A 20,111-nucleotide genomic window follows, 5' to 3' on the forward strand; every position below is an offset into this window, starting at 1 on the left:
AAACAATGTCTGGTGACAGACGGATCTGTTAACAGCTTGTCAATTGTGTTATTAACGTTTCAAATGCACGAGTGAAAAGCTTTCACCGTTTCCTTGAGCATAGAAGCAATCCAAGATGGAGGATGGGGGCAAAAAACACAATAGTGGCCATAAGAGCTGCTCCTTTCTTGAGGTATTTCAGTATCGGAGCTGATTTCCTCGAATTCAGGGAGCAGTATTTATTGTTTTATCAGCTTTTGCCTTGTTTTGGAACTTCGGGAAAAATAAAATAAAAATAATGGCATTTTAAAAAGGAGGAAGGGAGACAAAGGCAGTGACTACATGGGAAGTCATTCAAACAGAGAAGGAAACCTACACTGCTGTCTGACTCAGCAGTAACCTGCACAGCTACTGCCTTTGCTGTTTGGTTTCAAGTAAAAGGTATATGAAAGGATGGGTATATGAAAGGGTTTAGAGGGATATGGGACAAATGCTGGCAAATGGGACTAGGATATCTGGACAAGTTGGACTGAATGGTCTGTTTCTGTGCTGTATATCTCTATGACTCTATCTCCATTTTAAAGTAGACTCATCTCTACCTCTCCCTCACCTCTGATGGTTTGGATTTTTGCATGTAAATTAATCAATCCAAAACCACGGGTGACCTACTTGTAATGGTTAATAGATTAAAAATAATACCGAGTGATTTGGTAATGAAGAAAACAACACAGATGTAAAAACACTTCTGGTTTTTCTAAATAAAAGGAAAAAATAGCTTGAGCACATATAAAGAAAGATTAACAGAAGATACAGATAATGTGGTGTTCCACAAATAACTCCAATAGACCCACTGGTGTCTGGTTTACCCTTTCACCAAGAGGCTTGACAATAAAGTTGAAAAGTATCCTTGATCTCAGAATGGACATCAAAACTGCTTCTCACTCTTTTACACTTTTGTTGACTCTCAGCTTGCAACTCAGCAACATGTTAAAAACATATTAAAAAAAAACAGGTTAAAAACACGTGCTTTTGCTTAAAGACACAATTTGCAGGTGCCTGACCAATAGGACTTCTAAAGGTCTATCTGGATTTGGATCTAATGGATCCAACAGCCAGAGAGGATGCATCATTCAAAGGAGAAAGACCAATTAGTTTTTGATTCTTCCACAGAAATATGTACAGCAGGAGGCTAATTTAATAAGCAAAAGAATTCTCACATTGTTGTCATATCCTATGCCACTGTTCGATAGGGTGGTGTCGGTTATTATAGATGCGGAATCTCTCTTGGGGATGTTCATGGACAGACGCCCAAAGCAATTGCCGAATTTTCAACTGCCTGATGTATTAGCAGTGGCATAAATCCATTTAAAAAGGAATAGGACTACAGTTCCCTTAAAATAACAGAGAACTGTCACAAGGCATTAGCATTCTAGGCACGAACATGGCCAGCAGGAATTTATGTTCTTACATTACCTGTGCTGCCGTTCACAGAGAAGCACATCATCATGACCTCTAGACATCCAGCTCCACCTCTCATGAAAAATGAGCAAGTGCCTATTTTTCTCCATAATTAATAATGCACTATCGAAACTCTGCTCAGAGCACAGCCTGAACAATGCAGTCTCACAGTAGATCATTCTGCTGCCAAGATAATTACAGTGAAGAATGGGAATCTCCCAATGCCAATTAGAACAAGGACCTCACCCACCACTGACCTCAAAGTATCATATTTTGAAGAAATCTTAAGATGGCAGATGGGCTATTTGTTACACAGACTGTAAAGGGCGGTAGCAGGCCATTCGGCCTATCTGAGAAGTGCCTGTGTTTTCCCTCCACACAAACCTCCTTCCAATTTTCACCTCACCCTTATCTTTCTTTCTCCTTATGTTTAGCGGCTTCTCCTCGGCTGTTCAGCTCACTGAAAAACGCTAGAAATCTGAAACAAGCACATGCTGGAAAAACCCATCAGGGCCGGCAGCATCTGTGAAGAGAGAAACAGAGTTAACGTTTTCAACTCTAGTGTAGGACTCTTCAAAAGTTCTTCAGCGTTCTGAAGAAATCACACTAGACTCGAAATGTTAACTCTTTTCTTCCTTCACAGACTCATACAGCAGAGAAACAGGCCCTTCGGTCCAACCAGTCCATGCCAACCATAATCCTAAAATAAACTAGTCCCACCTGCCTGCGCTTAACCTTCCAAACATTTCTTAGTCATGTACTTGTCTAAATGTGTTTTAAACATTGTAACTGTACCCGCATCCATCACTTCCTCAGGAAGTTCATCCCAGACATGAACCATTCTCTGTGTAAAAAAAATTTACCTCTGATGTGCTTGGTAAATCTTTCTCCTCTCACCTTAAAAAAAGTATGGCCCCTGGTCTTGAAATCCCCCACCTGAGGGAAAGGACATCCATCACTCACTTTATCTGTGCCCCTCATAATTTTATCAATCTTTGTAAGATCACCCCTCAACCTCCTACACTCCAGGGAAACAGGTTCCAGCCTCACCTTATAATGCAAACCCTCCATTCCCAGAAACATCCTGGTAAAAATCTTTTCCAAACCCTCTCCAGCTTAGTAATATTCTTCCTATAATAGGCAAATGTTGCCAGACCTGCTGAGTTTTTCCAGTGTTTTCTGTGTTTGGTTTTGATGTTTTGTTGCTGTTCACCTCAACTCCCTCCAGTGGTAGCAGCTTCTATGCTAACCACGAGGTGTAAAATCAGAAAGGTGTCTTTCATGCAAAGGGATAATGGAAATCTGAAACTCTCTCCCTCAGAAAGACAGAAGCTACTGGGCTGGTCAGTTGGATCTATGAAGGCTGTGTTTGATTGAACTTTGCTCATTAAAAGGTGTCAGGTGATGGGTCTTTCTGCAGGTTTTTCTCTCCACAAGGGAGTCGGTTGGCGCCAGGCCCCACACAGCCCTAGCTCCATGGCCAGCCTACACCTCAGGAGGTAGCAAAGGTCAGCATTGGCGATGGAAGAGCCTGGAAGTAGGATCCCAGAGACGGATGACTGGGCAAAACATCCAGAGGAACGTCGGTGGGGTGCGGGGGGTCGGAGACCAGGCCCACGGCTCCAGCTCAGATGGGAGTCATGGTGACGGTGGAGGCGGGGCCTGGAATGGAGACCCTGGAACCCGTTACTGATACAAAGGCTGATGTGAAGTAGTGAATGGAGGAGCAGCAGAGGATAACAAGAGAAGAGGGAAACGTGAACTCTATGGCAGTAAAATCTTGCATCATATTCAAGATGGCACTGAAGTACAGCGACCATTTGTGTTTTGCACAAGAGAAAACACTTTTCATTATATTTTTATACACACGCGACAATAAATCTAAATCAAATTTTAATCAAGGGATAGGGGTTCAAATCAGGGAGGTGTGGTGGTGGTATTTTTTAGGAATGATTCAATTGAAACAGACTGTAGTGTTCAGTGATCTACCCCAGTTCCAATGGTCATACTGATTAATGACTATAAACCACAAAGCTGGATCCAAAATGGAGAATTGGAGCTGATACTGTGGGATCATTCCTGGCCACTGACAATGATAATCAAAACGTTATCGCTCTTGCTGATGACTTGTGAGTGAAGATATTTATTGATTTTAAAAAAGAACAGGGGGAAAAAAAAATGAAGGCATTCATCCCATTAGACCTGCACAGCCTCCCTGACCATTTAATCACCTGGGAGACAAATTTCTCCATGTAACCTTGCTGATCTATAAAGATTGTCAATGCAAGACGACAGAAAACTCACCCTTTATCAATCTTGGACAACACAACGGCTATTGGAATTCTGAGTGATGTTTGTTGGAATCCCAATATATCGGGGACATGGGGGCAGAGATGATTTCTTGAGAAAGATTGCCCACGATCACAGGATTAAAAGTTGAAGTTATGAAACAAGGTTTGAAAAATGAACAGGGCTTTTGGAACAAAGGAGATTAAGACTGCATCCAGCTGAGGATTATAAAGTTATGACAGGTTATTTTCGGGGTTAAATAGCCAAGGGTTGGTTTGTAACTTTGGTAGATGATGATTTTCAGTGTTTATCATTGTAGAGAGTAAATGGTGAGCTTGGAATTTTATTCTTTGACACCAAAGATGTTTAAAGAACAGAAGACATGTTCCTGCCCAGGATTTTTAAAGGCAAGACTATAACACCAATCAATTTCTTGGTCTGGAATATGATAATTCTCAGGGGTCTTCCCCTCTCATCTCCATCATCGTTCCTCAAAGCACAGGAACAATGGAATCCAAACTAAGAAGTGCATTTATTTTAGAATATGATTAGAATGTACTTACATTTTGAGTATACAACATATATATATATCAGCAAGTTCTGATTTCTGTTTTAACTGTATATCACTAGAAGCAGCATCTCTCGAGCATGTGACACAGATATTGTTCATGATAACGTTGTAGGGTGAAAATATAAACTAGCGTTACTTACAATGACACTTCTGAGGTCAGTAAGTACCATGGAGCTATTTGTTCACATCCACACATTCTCTTATCTGCAAGGGTTCTCTGTGAAATGAGTTGGAACAGTCTCTACCTGGCTCTCAGCACCAAACTGACACCGGTTTGGCAATCCTTCAGGGCTCTTGGGTCTACAGTATTGTACAGCACACTTGTCTTCAATAACTGGCATTGCATTGGAGAGAACAGAGTGACTGGCAAAAAAATAAAACAATAAAAACATAACCCAGGCAGTCAGATTTGCTGGTTGGAGTTGAAGCAAATACAGTAGTGTCATCTGCAGTGAGGAAAGAAAGACTGGCTTTGTTTCTTCTGAACATCATTTTCCCTTCAGCCTGAGCTTTACCACTTGGGGTGGCACGGTGGCTCAGTGGTTAGCACTGCTGCCTCACAGCACCAGGGACCCAGGTTCAATTCCCACCTTGGGCAACTGTCTGTGTGGAGTTTGCACATTCTCCCAGTGGGTTTCCTCCAGGTGCTCTGGTTCCCTCCCACAGTCCAAAAAATGTGCAGGTTAGATGAATTGGCCATGCTAAATTGCCCATAGAGTTAGGTGTATTAGTCAAGGGTGAATGTAGGGAATGGGTCTGAGTGGGTTGATCTTCAGAGGGTTAGTGTGGACTGGTTGGGCCGAAGGGCCTGTTTCCATACTGTAGGAAATCCAATCTCATCACTTTGTACAATAGCTTCCTCCATGCTGCTTCTTTCTGTATTGGATAGTCATATGCCCATGACCCCGTATGAATTACAAAATGGCAGAGATGCGTTTAAGGACTTTCATCCTCTCAGCAAGTTGGATGTAGGACTCAAGACCCTGAAGTTCAGGGGGCAACAGACTAATCCATAAGGTCAGAAGTCACAGGACCTTAAGTCATAGTCCAATAGCTTCAGAATCCCTACAGTGTGGAAACAGGCCATTTGGCTCAATAAGTTCACAACGACCCTCCAAAGAGTATCCCACCCAGACCCATTCCCCCCACTTTTACATTTTCCCTGAATAATGCACTTAACCTACGCATCCCTGAACACTACGGGCAATTTAGCTTGGCCAATTCACCTGACCTGCACATCTTTGGACTGTGGGAGGAAACCAGAGCACCCAGAGGAAACTCACGCAGACACGGGGAGAATGTGCAAACTCCACATGGAGAGCTACCTGAGGTGGGAATCGAACCCAGGTTCGTGGTGCAGTGAGTTAGCAGTGCTAACCACTGAGCCACCGTGCCTCCAAACCACAAAACCATTGAACCTGACGAAGGAGCAGTGCACCGAAAGCTTGTGATTTTAAATAAACCTGTTGGACTATAACCCAGAGTCATGTGACCTATGACTTTGTCCACCCCAGTCTAACATCAGCGCCCCCACATCATAATCCACAAGCTCATGGCAATGACCGAAAGACAAAAAACAAAAGTGTACAAAATAAAATGTAGAAAAGAGTACTAGCCCATGCTGCACACCGTCCTGTCAAACTAGGAACTAATAATACTCAAAAGTGGAAACTTTGAATCACAGCTGGCTCCCTACAAACTCAGCTGATGCTGGGAGCCTGTGTCTGTCAGGGGAGTCTGATTGGGCACAGCGATGTACCCAATGAGATATCGTTAAAATATTTTCCATTTTATGAATGCTGTCCACTTGCCACCTGCATGCTTACATTATAATTAAATCTGGACTCGAGTACACATGACAATAAAATCAAAATCAAAATACACACGTGAAAAAGTTTCAGAACATGCCAACAAGCCAACTGTAAATTTAATGTCATGTCGAAACATGCGAGTCATTAAATTATAAATCACCTTTGTTGTTGCTCGTGCAACCAAAAGGTGTAAAAATTTCAGCGTCTTTTAAAGAATGGCGATACTTACCATTCTCACAAAGTTTACACTCAACCTTCCAGAAGTTTCTTGAGGGAAAGATCGGCCCAAGTCTGGAGAGATCTTTGGTCGGCTGAGTTAAAATTTGTGAAATGAGACAAGTCTGAAAAGGAGAGAAGGGAATAATGCAGCTTTAAAATCTGGAAGTTATCTGAAGTAAACAGGTCACTGACACAGCAACAGTGACCAGATTTTACTTAATCACAACATGTAAAACAAAACAGGTTTTGTATTTTTTGTATTAACACCAGCACTTAATATTTTTGCACAGTTCAAAATGCAAACATATCATTGCGTTAACACACTTTTCACCAAATAGTGAATGCTTTGCAAACCACATACAAGCACAAAAAATAAAAGCAAAATTCTGCAGATGCTGCAAACCTGAAACAAATGCTAAGAATGCTGGAGAAACTCAGCAGGTCTATCAGCATCTGCAGGGAGAGAATCAGAGTTAATGTTTGAGTCTGGTATGTCCCTTCTTCCAAACTGAAGAGTGATACTGGACTCAGAGTCCTTACAGAGTAAAAGACCATTCAGTCTATTGAGAACACACCGCACCCCATTCCATCCCTCTACTCTATCCCTGTAACCTGAGCCAACAGGAGTGAATGTTTCATCAAAACCATAAGCAACACATCCATCTGCAATCTTCAGGAATTAAACATACCAAAGACAAAAAACTAAATCCTTTTGTCTCACATAATAGACAGCACATCACAGGATATTCTGAGATATTTTCTAATCAGTATCATCCAAATCCATATGAGAGCAACAAACATGTTCAGGATGGCATTATGATAATGTCCAGTTGGCTGGATGGCTAGTTTGCAATGCAGAGTGATGCCAACAGCGTGGGTTCAATTCCCACACCGGCTGAGGTTACAACAAAGGTCTCACTATCTCAACCTCTGAGGCGTGGTGACCCTCAAATTAAACTACCACCAGTCATCTCCCTCTAATGAGGGAACTGCTCGATGGTCCATTAGGACCTTGGCAAACTTTATAATAATGTCCAGATATAACATTCTATAATCAATAACTAATCTTCAATAATCGAAAAAAGATGCACAAACAATTAGAATGTTAATGGTGGAATTGGGGAATGGTAATTCACAGGAACCAAAATGCCATGATTAGATAGAGTTTCCGATTCACCTAGCTTGTTGGCACTTGCAAAAGGTCCAAGGATAGCACTGGAAGATCCCAGTCAACATTGACTGGGACTCCTTCAATCCATCAATCCCACTGGTGCTGATGGAGCAATTGCCCAATCAGTTCATGGGCACCTTGAAAGCCAGGGGCACTGGGAGCAGGACTTGCCTTTTGCAACGTGTGGGTGCTACATTCTGCTTGATGCAATAACATATACCTTCTTGGCTTGCATTTATTGAGAAAATTAAACTTAGGGTGGACCAGATCTTGCCCCAGAATATTAATGGTGTCATCCCTGTGACGGGAGGGTTTAGTTAGGTCAGCTGGAAGTGAACCTTGCCAGGTCCTGCACTAAAACGAACCTATCAGAATACAGAGTCAATAGTGCAAGTGAGATGAAGCTAATGTTGCTGGGGTCGCCCATGCTTTATCTTCCGGGTGTGCCTTCTATTTATAGAACACAATCAACATTGAAGGCAAGCTTTTCAACTACTTTTATTCTTTGTGCCAACCTTGGATAGACTTTTGACAGAGGGCAGACACAAACAGAGACAGAGAGCTGAGAGAGCTGCATGTCACACATTCCACAAAGCAAGGAAGAATAGTCCCTGAATATTCCCACAAAAAGCATTTAAATTCTCACCTGAAAGGGGAAAGTTCAAGAAGTGTTCAGAACACAGTGCAATACAAGTTACTAGAACTGCTTACAACTGTAATAACAATCATGGCTGATCTGATAATCCTCAATCCACCTTCCTGCCCCTTCCTCGTAACCCACGGTTCCTCAACTGATTAAAAGTCTTGTCTATCTCAGCTTTAAATATATTTAATGACCTCACCCTTACAGCCCTTAGTGATAAAGAATTCCGTAGATTCACTAACCTCGGACAGAATAAATTCCTCCCTATCTTTGTCTCAAATGAACAATCCCTTATTTTGAGATGACTGTCGATCCTCCCACAGGGGAAAACAGCTTTGCTGCATCCACCCTGCTCAGCTTCCTAGCACGCTAGTGTATTTCAATAAGGTCACCTCTCATTCTTCTGTAGGCCCAATCTATTCAACCTCTCCTCCTAAAACAGTCCCTCCATACCTGAATAAAAACCAAAAGAGTTACAGATGCTGGAAATAAGAAACAAAAAAACAATAATTGCTTGAAAAGTTCAGCATCCGTGAAGAGAAATCAAGAGTTAACATTTCAGGGTCGGTGACCCTTCCTCAGAACTGAAGTTTATAAAGTCATGAGGAGTATAGATAAGGTGAATGACTGGTGTCTTTTCCCAAGGGGGGGGGGGGGGGGGGAGGAGGTTGAAACTAGGGGGCATATTTTTAAGGTGAGAGGAGAAAGATTTAAAAAGAAAGACATGAGAGGCTTTTGTTTCTTTTTAAACACAGAGAGTGGTTCATTTGGGGAATGAATTTCCAGCGGAAGTAATGGATGCAAGTACAGTTACAACGTTTAAAAGATGTATCGATAAGTACATGATTAGGAAAGGTTTTCGAGGGATATGGGCCAATCGCAGGCAGTTTACGGTCGGCATGGAGTGGTTGAACTAAGGGTCTGTTTCCGTGCTGTATGGTTCTGTGAACTACTGTTCCATGAACAAGAATCCCTATCTCTCTAGTCCCTTCCTGTTCATGTATTCGTCTTGGTGCTTCTCGAATGCTGCTGTTGTGTTTGTTTCCCCCACCTCCTCTGGCAGCACACTCCAGGAACTCACCACCCTTTCTGTGAAAAACTTGCCTCGCATCTCTCTTTTAAACTTCCCTAACCCATACACCTTGAACCTGTGTCCCCTAGTAATTGACCCCTCCACCCTGGGAAAAAGCCTCATACTTTCCACTCTATCCATGCAAACAGGTCGTCCCTCAACCTCTTGCATTCCAGTGAAAACAAACCCAATCTATCTAGTCTTTCTTCAGAGCTAAGCTCCCCCATACCAGGCAACACCCTGGTAAACCTCTTCTGTACCCTCTGCAAAGCATCCACATCCTTCTGGTAGTGTGGTGACCAGAACTGTGCGCCATATTCCAAGTGTGGCCTAACTGAAGTTCTACAAAACTGCAGAAAAATTGGCCTGTCCTTAAACTCAATAGAAATGACACACCTCATTCTTCTATTGTGTTGCTGGTTAAAGTACAGCAGGTTAGGCAGCATCAACCAGCAACACATTTTCAGCTCTGATCTCCAGCATCTGCAAACCTCACTTTTTACTCATTCTTCTACTGCATTGCTCAGGGAACTAAATTTTCTGTGAAGTCTTCGAAAACGCTCAATAAAATTTAGGAATTGAATTACAACCAAGTAACTTCTCAGGGACTCAGTGTATTTCTAGTTTTGAAACATTTTGATTCAAAGCGTCAGTTAGGATGGAACTGTGCAAAATAAAAAGCTCCTGAACTGCGTCATTTAAACCACCTAACTGATGGATGGTTCAATTTTCGGAGCAAATACATCTTTAGCTAAGTTAATGAATTTCATTCACTCATAGGATGTGGACGTCACTGGCTGGCCCAGCAAAATGTGCCGGCACAGGCTTGGAGGGCCGAATGGCCTCTTCTTGTGCTGTATCTTTTTTCATTCTTACCCTAATTCTAAATCAATCTTCAACAACCGCGCAATAGTGGCATCTCCCTTTGTCTTACTGTCCCACTACATGTATTATTTTAATGCTGATTGAACAATTTAAGTATCTTCAACAATTCAATTAGATTGCCCCCTCACTCTGTTAAGTAAGGGATTGCATGTCTTGTTGCAAAAGTCAATGACTCTGGTAATAAAACCTCTCAATGTGGCGAACAGGGGTCTCTGTTTCCCATGATTCCTGGTAGACAGACAGCCAATAACGTCTGCACCAATCTGGAGACCCAAAGACATTTGCGGGATCTTTCAATTTCCGTACTGCCCACTGCAGGGTCTCCAATCTGCCCAATGTCTGGTAGCCATCAGCATTCCTCAAAAAACTGACAGATCTAGACACAGATCCTGAGCAAAGGACAAGGTAGGATCGGGGATGAAAACAGAAAGTGCAGGAAAAGTGAGCCAATAAACTTGTAGTTACGTTGCAGCTTTAAGGCATCCAGAAATAGTTCAGAGCCAGTGAACTATTACTGAAGCACAGACACACTGTGCAGTACAGTTTACATACAGTAAGTCAGTCAATGTGTTCTCAAGGTGCAGACAGAAGACAGAATTACAGCCTGTGCACTGGGAGAATCTGTTCTTCTTCAAATAATGTCATGGGATCTTTTAAATAAGTCCAGCAACAAATCAATGTCAGGCAGACTTGGCCTTGGATTAACATCTCAACCGGCAAGATCAACAACTGCAGCACTCCCACAGGAGGGGAGCAAAGAGCCAGACAGGGTCGGTTTTGGTGGGATCTCTCGAATCTGGTCTTGTTGGCAGTGCCAATTCACAGCTGTGCCAATTTACGACTGAGAACACTTGGAAATCCTCTGATGGAATTTTGTCTGACGCTATTGGGATTACTTGGTACACAAGATAAATCAGTAATTTTTGAGAATTCATTCACACAGAAGAGACAGAGTGCAAGCAACCCATTGACTCAAGGCGATTGCTTAGCATTGCTTCAGGTCTACTGCTTTTCTGGATTGTTCCTCTCACCAACACCCCGTTTTATACTCTGCATCTACATCAGAGGCTGAGGGGTGACCTTACAGAGGGCATGGAAAGGGTGAATAGCTAAGATTTTCCCTGGCGTTTGCGGAGGGTGGGGGGGGGGGAGGAGGAGGTATCCAAAGCTAGAGGGCATTGGATTAGGCTGAAAGGTAAAGATATAGAAGACACATAAGGGGCACCCTTTTCACACAGAGGGTGGAATGTGTATGGAATGAGCTGCCAGAGGAAGTGGTGGAGGTTGGTACAAATTCAGCATTTAAAAGGCATCTGCATGGGTATATGAATAGGAAGGGTTGGGGGGGGGGGGGGCGGGTTGAGAGGGATATGGGCTAAATGCTGGCAAAGGTACGAGATTAATTTAGGATATTTGGTCGGCATGGACGGGTTGGACCAAAGGCTGTACATCTCAGTGACTCTGGAAAATGGAACATTTCAGCCTCATCCAACACGATGAGACTTCCACGTGACTACAATACAAAGGCATCTTTAGGAATACAAGATTCCTTCCCCTATCACTTTGCTTACTCTCAACACGGTAAAACCAAAGCTAACAAATCATCCCTCTACAACAACAATATGCATTTATCGTGTGGCTGTAACACATTGCAACAATCCAAGAACCTGCATAGTGGAGAGGTCAAACAATGTTTCTTTAAATGGCATGATTTTGAAAAAAGCATTGCTGGGCACAGAGACGGTGAATGTCTACAGTGCACAAACCCTCGAAAAGCACAAGGGTGAACGGATCAGCTGCTTAAAAAGCTTGGGTTTCTAAATAGAATATAACAACTAAAAAAAAAAGAGGTGGAACTTAACAAATCATTGTTGGGGCCTCAGCTAAGCAATTCTGGGCACCACACTTCAGGCCTTAGAAAGGTGGCTTACCAGGGATGGAGGAGTTGCAGTTGCGAGGAGGGGTTAGACAAATTGGAATGGTTTATCCTGAAAGAGTGATGCTTAAATAGGTGGCTCAGTGGTAGGGACCTCGGTTCAATTCTACCCTCGGGCGGCCGTCTCTGTGGAGTTTGCACATTCTTCCCGTGTCTGCGTGGGTTTCTTCTGGATGCTCCGGTTTCCTCCCACAATCAAAAGATGTGCAGGTTAAGTGGACTGGCCATGCTAAATTGCCCATTGTGTTCAGGGATGTGCAGGCTAGATGGGTGAGCCATGGGAAATGCAGGGTTACAGGGAAAGGGGAGTGGGATGGGCCTGGGTGAAATGTTTTTCTGAGGTTTGATGTGGACTTGATGGGCTGAATGGCCTGCTTCCACACTGTAGGGATACTATGATTCAAGTAGAGATTTGAGAGGGGCATCAGGGTGTTCCCTCTGACTTCCACATGGTGAGTGGGCCCAATGACCAGGAGGCAGAGATTTAAAGCCATTCACAATACGGATGAGGGGGTGTTTATCACTCCTCCTCCACCACCGTTTAAAATCTGTTGAGACTTGCAACACGATGCTTAAAAAAGGCAACGGAAGCTGATTACATGATTGCTTTCGGAAGAGAACTGAGGATGCGTCACTGAGTCACAACCAGCTGCAGGTGTGTGGGAATAAGCATTTGATTTTCTTGAAATCTTACACAGTAGAACTTTTTCTGCTAGTGCATGGAAAACCCAAGATGGGAGGGTGCAATTCTGACCCTAATATTTGGAAATGAGCCCAGGAAGATGGAAGCCATATTGGTAAAGGAGCAATTTGGAGATAGTGACTTTAACTCAGTTCGATAGTTATGGTAAAGGAAAAGGATGGGATGGGGGGAAAATGATGTAACTCTGTGGCAAGGTCAATTTTTACTAAAGTACAATTTGATCCGAATGGACTGAGAGCAACTTTTGCAGATTAAACTGTCAGAACAGTGGGAGGCATTTAGGGAGGAACTAGTGATGATACAGACAAATACGTTCCAATAAATAGGGGAGGAGGAGCTGGCCTGGTGGTATTACCACTGGACTATTAATCCAGAGATTTAGGTAATATTCTTGGAATCCGGGTTCCAATCCTCCCATGGGTGACAGTGGAATTTGCATTCAATAATTTTTTTTTAAAATCTAGAATTGAGTGTCTAATGATGACCATGAGTCTGTTGCCAGGGTGAAAACACCCATCTGGTTCACTAATGCCCTTTAGGGAAGGAAACTGCCATCCTTACCTGGTCTGGCCTACAGCAATGTGGTTGACTCTTAAATGCCCTCTGGGCAATTAGGGATGGACAATAAATGTTGGCCTAGCCAGCGATGTCCCTCATCCTGTGAATTAATCGGAGATGTCTTGAAAGGGTTCAGAAAAAATTTAAAAGGATGCTGCCGGGGTTGAAGGATTTGAGCTACAGGGAGAGGCTGAACAGGCTGGGGCTGTTTTCCCTGGAGCAGAGGCTGAGGGGTGACCTTATCGAGGGGCAGGGATAGGATAAATAGGCAAAGTCTTTTCCCTGGGGTAGGGGAGTCCAGAGCTAGAGGGCATGGGTTTAGGGTGAGAGGGGAAAGATATAAAAGAGACCTAAGGGGAAACATTTTCACACAGAGGGTGGTATGTGTATGGAATGGGCTGCCAGAGGAAGTGAAGGCTGGTACAATTATGACATTTAAGAAGCATTTGGATGGGTATATGAAAAGGAGGGGTTTGGAGGGATATGGGCCGGGTGCTGGTAGGTGTGACTAGATTGGGTTGGGATATCTGGTTGGCATGGACAGGTTGGATTGAAGGGTCTGTTTCTATGCTGTACATCTCTACGACTCTATAACATGAAGGTTCACATTCAGAGCAATAAAGAGATGCTGCTGACAGATCCTAGGGGCTCAATAAGGCAGTGTCCAGAAAAAAGTATTAAACATGTTGGCGGGAACTTCTACAGGAAATTAGGAAAGCTAAGATCGTGCACGAGAAAGAACTAGTGGGTGGAATTATCGGAAAGGGCTTTTAGGATCTGGATGTAAAGAACAAGAGAATAATCAAGGAAAGGTTAGGGACATTGGAGCTAATCAGTGTGAAAATCCAGACAATATGGGTGCAGTTCTCAATGGATACCTTAAATCAGTTTTCATAATGGAAAGAACAATAGAGTTATAGCCATCAGGGACGCAGGGCTGTGAAATATCAAAAGGTATTAACCGAGAGGAAGTCCCAGACCTCTAGCTACTGTTAGCAGCCTTAGAGGTGGATGAATCTGCAACAGCTGATAAGATGTACCACACGCTGTCGAGGGAAGTAAGGGAGGAGATATCAGAGGGCCAAGCAAAAATTTTCAAATCCTCTCTGGGCAGAGGTGAGATGCCAAAGGACTGTTAATGTCCTTCACTAACGAAAAAAGCAAGGAACGGATAGAGCAGGAAATTATAGGCCAGTCAGTCTAACCTCAGTGGTGGGGGAAGTCATCAGAAATCCAACAGGACAGAATATACCTGTACTTGGATTAATGAGGGATAATCAGAACGGATTTGTGAAGGGAAGGTCATTTTCAACACATTTGAGCAATTTTCTTTATGGCAGAAGTAATCAGGTGTGCTGAGGGGGTAACGTACTTGCTGTGATCAACATAGACTTCAGCAAAGCTTTTGATATGATTCCTTATGGCAGACTGGTCAAGAAAGTAAGAGGCCATGGGATCTGAGGCAAAGTGGGATGTTGGACCAAAGATTGGCTGAGAGGCAGGAAGCAGTGGGCAATAGTGGAGGGATGGCTCTGTAACAGATAGTCTAGGGAGTAGGTTTGCTCGCTGAGCTGTTAGGTTTGATATCCAGACATTTCATTACCTGGCTAGGTAACATCATCAGTGGGGACCTCCAAGAGAAGTGAAGCTGTTGTCTCCTGCATTCTATTTATAGCTTTCTCCTGGATGGGGTTCCTGGAGTTTGTGGTGATATCATTTCCTGTTTGTTTTCTGAGGGGTTGCTAGATGGCATCTAGATCTATGCGTTTGTTTATGGCGTTGTGGTTGGAGTGCCAGGCCTCTAGGAATTCTCTGGCATGTCTTTGCTTAGTCTGTCCCAGGATAGATGTGTGTCCCAGTCGAAATGGTGTTTTTTTTCATCCGTGTGTAGGACTAAGAGGGAGAGAGGGTCATGTCTTTTTGTGGCTAGCTGCTGTTAGTGTATCCTGGTGGCTAACTTTCTTCCTGTTGGTCCTACATAGTGTTTGTGGCAGTCCTTGCATGGAATTTTGTAGATGACATTGGTTTTGTCCATGGGTTGTACTGGGTCTTTTACGTTTGTTAGTTTTTGTCTGAGTGTTGGTGGGTTTGTGTGCTACTAGAATTCCGAGGGGTCTCAGTAGTCTGGCTGTCATTTCTGAGACTTCTTTGATGTATGGTAAGGTGGTTAGGGTTTCTGGCTGTGTTTGGTCTGCTTGTCGTGGTTTGTTCCTGAGGAATCTGCGGACTGTATTGTTTGAGTATTCGTTCTTCTTGAATACGTTGTATTGGTGGTTCTCCTCTATTTTCCGAAGTTCGTCTGTGCTGCAGTGTGTGGTGGCTCGTTGGAATAGTGTTCTGATACAGCTTCGTTTGTGTGTGTTGGAATGGTTGCTGGTGTAGGTTAAGTATTTGGTCAGTGTTTGTCGGTTTTCTGTATACGCAGGTTTGTAGTTCTCCGTTGTCCTTTCTTTCGACTGTAGTGTCCAGGAATGCGAGTTTGTTGTTGGTTTCTTCCTCCTTGGTGAACTTTATGCCTGTGGGGGTGTTTTTGATGATGTTAAATGTCTCTTCTATCTTGTTTCATTTTGTGATGACAAAGGTATTATCTACGTAGCGGACCCAGAGTTTTGGTTTGATGATCGGTAGGGCTGTTTGTTTTAGCCTTTGCATTACCGCTTCTGCTATGAATCCTGATAGCGGCGACCCCATGGGTGTGCCGTTGGTTTGTTTGTAGACTATGTTGTTGAAGGTGAAGTGGGTGGTGAGGCACAGGTCCACTAGCTTCCTGATGTTTTCGTTGGTAATGTGATTGATGGTGGTTGGGGTGTGTGTGATGGTCTCTTCTAAAAGCGTGGCAAGTGTTTCCTTTGCCAGGTCGATGTTGATGGAGGTGAACAGTGCTGTTACATCGAATGAGATCATTGCTTCACCTTTCTCTATTTTGGTGTTTTTGATGATTTTTAGGAATTCCTGGGTGGAGTGGATGGAGTGCTGTGACTCTTCTACTAGGTATTTCAGTCTTGTGTGTAGTTCTTTGGCCAGTCCATAAGTTGGTGTTCTGGGTAGTGAGACTATAGGTCTGAGGGGGCTCCTGGTTTATGGATTTTTGGTAGTCCATAAAATCGTGGGGTGTTGGTCCCGTCGGGTTTCATTTTCTGGAATTCTGTCTTGTCTAATTGTCCGGAATTGTGTAATTTTCTTCGGAGATATGTAATTTTGTTTCCTAGTTGTGGGGTCAGGCTCTAGCACCACCTGTTGGTAGGTGTTGGTGTCTGAGAGTAGTAAAGACATGCCAGAGAATTCCTAGAGGCCTGGCACTCCAACCACAACGCCATAAACAAACACATAGATCTAGATGCCATCTATCAACCCCTCAGAAAACGTACAGGAAATGACATCACCACTAACCCCAGGAGCCCCATCCAGGACAAACATATAAATAGAAAGCAGGAGACAACAGCTTCGCTTCACTTGGAGGTCACCACTGATGATGTTACCTGGCCAGGTAATGAAACGTCTGGATATCAAACCTACAGCTCAGCGAGCAAACCTACACCCTAAACCTCAACCTGAGCTACAAACCTTGCACAGGTAGTCTGTTTCCAGTGGGGCTCTGTGGGGCTCTGTACTGGGTCCATGCTGTTTATGGTGTACGTTAATGACATAGGGTGGCACATTGGCTCAGTGGTTAGCACGGCTGCCTCACAGCTCCAGGAACCTGGGTTCAATTCCAGCCTCGGGCAACTGTCTGTGTGGAGTTTGTATATTCTCCCCCGTGTCTGTGTGGGTTTCCTCCAGGTGCTCCGGTATCCTCTCAGTTCAAGGATGTGTAGGTCAGGAGGATTGGTCATGGGAAATTCAGGTTCACAGAGGCGGGGTGGGATGTGGGACGATCTTTGGATTGTCAGTTTGGACTCGATGGGCCAAAAGGCCTGCTTCCACACTGCAGGGATTCTATGACTTTGACTAAAAATGTAAGGATATGATCAAGAAGTTCGTGGATGACACAAAAATTGGCAATGTGACAAATAATGAGGAGGACAGCCATAAACTGTGGGAGGATATCAATGGGCTGGTTAGCTTGGCAGATCAGTCACAAATGGAATTCAATCCAGAAATGTGTGAAGCAACCCAGTTGGGGAGGGCTAACAAAGCAGGGGATTACACTATAAATGGTAGGAGCCTGGGATATGATTGTTGATCAGAGGGACCAACAAATCCCTGAAATTAGCAGGCATAGAGAACAAAAGCAAGAAGGTGGAGACGGCCTGATCAATGCACGTAAGTTTAGGAGTGGTATAGGTAGAAGGGTGAACAGTCAGTGGGCATAGATTGAAGGTAAGAAGGTGGTGGGAGTCTGGAACTCAATGCCTGAAAGAGTGGTTAAGTCAGAAACACTCATAACTTTTAAGTCACATGTGGATATTCACTTGCATTGCCAGAGCCTCCAGGCTATGACTGTAAACCTGGAAACTGAGATTAGTTTAGTCAGGTCTTTGTAGGCCAGGGTGAACACAATAAGCTGAATGGCCTCCTTCTGTACTTTAAATATCTGAGAGTCTATAAGATTCAGAAGGAGCTTGAGAAGATATTGGAGAGGTTGTTTCTTCCTGACAGGGGGATCTAAATTACAGGGGGCGACAGCGTTTCAGGACAAGAGGCTAATTACTTCACTCAAAAGGACTGTGAATCTTTGGAAGTCTTTCCCTCAGAAAATTGTGGATGCCGCGTCACTGAAAGTATTCAAGGCCGGAGCAGATGGATTTCTGGGGGCTGGGGCAATCAGGGATGAGGGAAGGAGGTAGGAAAATGAAGACCAAATCAGCCATGACTGCACTGAATCTGTCCAATCTTTTTCCTGGTCCTATTACCTCTTTTATAAAACATTGGATCAACTGCTTTCCCCAGTGACCAAAAAACATCACAGGGCACTTTTACTTTGAAGAGGAGCCAGAGATTTCTTCCTATTTATCTAATATTCATCTCACAATCAACATGAAAACAGACCAACTCAAACTAAAAATCTGGTGATTCACCAGCATGAGCATTCCTTTCAATAATGTTGCGGAATTCTAACAAAAGCTCCCAGGGTTCTTTGGAAAAGTGTAACATGTTATCGGTTTAATGCATTCCTGCATATCCCAGGGTCAAAGAAATCAGCCTCAGTTCTACAGTACAAAAAGATGCTGTTCTGAATTCAGAAACCTCCTGAAGAGGAATATCCAGCTTTGTTTCTGGGGCAAAATTACTAACACAAAGTAAACATTTGGGAAGGCAACTTTACTTTGCACAAGAAACATTATAGTTGACCTGGGAGTGCCCAATGCTGACAGTTTGCCTATTCATAGCCAATGCTCACCGTCACACAAACATGATCGATTAGAACACAGGGATTAAAATAGTTAGCTGCTTTGTTTTTGACTGGCACAAGCGCAAATGGATTTAAAAGACCTTTTTTTCTGTGCTGTAGACTTCTCTGACCATGTTTTCCCACAATCACAAGGTGCACACAGAGTCTTGGATATAGTTTGTGCACTGAGCTGGAAGGTTCTTTCCAGACGTTTCGTCACCCTACTAGGTAACATCTTAGTGGGCCTCAGGCAAAGCACTGCTGAAAATTCCTGCTTTCGATTTGTATGGAAATATAAATGTAAACATATAAATAGAAAGCAGGAGCTTCGCCTGAGGCCCACTGAAGATGTTACCTAGTAGGGTGACGAAACGTCTGGAAATGAACCCCGCAGCTCAGCAAGCGAACCTACATCCAAAACCTCATACTGAGCCACAAATCTTCTCAAAGCTCGCTTACACTGAGTGTATTATCCCAGAACAGGATCAGGAATAATCTTCAGAAATAGTGGGCAGAGAAACAGTAACAAAATCAGAGCAGACAGGAATGGATATGGAGGCAAGAATTAGAGTAGAAGAAATGAATTTGACAAGTGGACAGTGTCAAGATCAGAGATACAATCACAGAAGGAAAAGAAAAGTATGCCATTTGTTTCTCTGATGACACGGAGTGGTTAAATTGCTTTTGTAACTCTCAAGAACATTATATTTCTAGAGTGTCGAATGTGTCTGGTTGCTTAAGTCCCCATCTATACCTTTCTGTTTAATGTGTGGCTCAATACTGTACATCAGTTTGAATTACAAACGTTTGTAATCACAAACAAATCTTCCCCTTTCAAGAGTTTGCATTTGCTCCTTTTTAGTTATAGACTCCCATTTCCCAGTCAACAGGACGGGGCTGTGGTCTCTGTTAATCCTGGGAGTTTTTGTTCTATCTTTTGATAGAATTCCGCAACATTATTGATAGGAATGTTTTGTATCTGCGATTTGGAATCTCTCCGAGAAGAACTGACGTTGCCTTCTGTTGTGCTTCTTCGGTGTGCTATGTCGTGAGATTATTATCTAAAAGCATAACTTCAAGTTCTTCAGGTGCAGCCAACACCCAGGTGTCTCTCACCATCACCTCTCTCCCCCCTGTCCCTATACTCCCACTCTGCTTATACAACATTCAGAACTGCACAAGTCAACATTTTCTCCAGTCAAGATGTTGATCATTTTCAGTCTCCACCACCATCTGCAACTGAACCAGAAAGTTTCAACCTTGACTCTGCATTCAATCCAAGGTTGAGCTTCTGATTACAAACTTTCCCCATCGGTAAGACCACCTCAGTGTTATCACCCGGCTCTAACTCTGCATTAGCTCATCCACAGCTTTCGGCGTCTTAACGTATCAACTCCTGGCAAGCTTCCTCTCTTCCACTGTGTTTGAGCTTGATCACCTTCAAAATCTGCAATCTGTATTGTAACTTGCATCGAATTCCACTC

The 20,111-nt window shown here is 43.4% G+C and overlaps 1 protein-coding gene across 2 annotated transcripts in view; it reads right to left on the bottom strand.

Moving 5' to 3' along the window:
- Positions 1-20,111, bottom strand: part of klhl17 (kelch-like family member 17) — an 83,592-nt gene that overhangs the window by 56,088 nt on the left and 7,393 nt on the right. For both annotated transcript variants that reach the window (XM_060852414.1, XM_060852413.1), the window contains exon 2: positions 6,338-6,449. In XM_060852414.1, coding sequence (XP_060708397.1) covers positions 6,338-6,340 — 3 coding nt within the window. In that variant the 5' untranslated portion in view covers positions 6,341-6,449. The remainder of the gene's footprint in view (positions 1-6,337; positions 6,450-20,111) is intronic.

Source organism: Hemiscyllium ocellatum, chromosome 37 (genome assembly GCF_020745735.1).
Source record: "Hemiscyllium ocellatum isolate sHemOce1 chromosome 37, sHemOce1.pat.X.cur, whole genome shotgun sequence".
In the NCBI taxonomy this organism is placed as follows: domain Eukaryota; kingdom Metazoa; phylum Chordata; class Chondrichthyes; order Orectolobiformes; family Hemiscylliidae; genus Hemiscyllium; species Hemiscyllium ocellatum.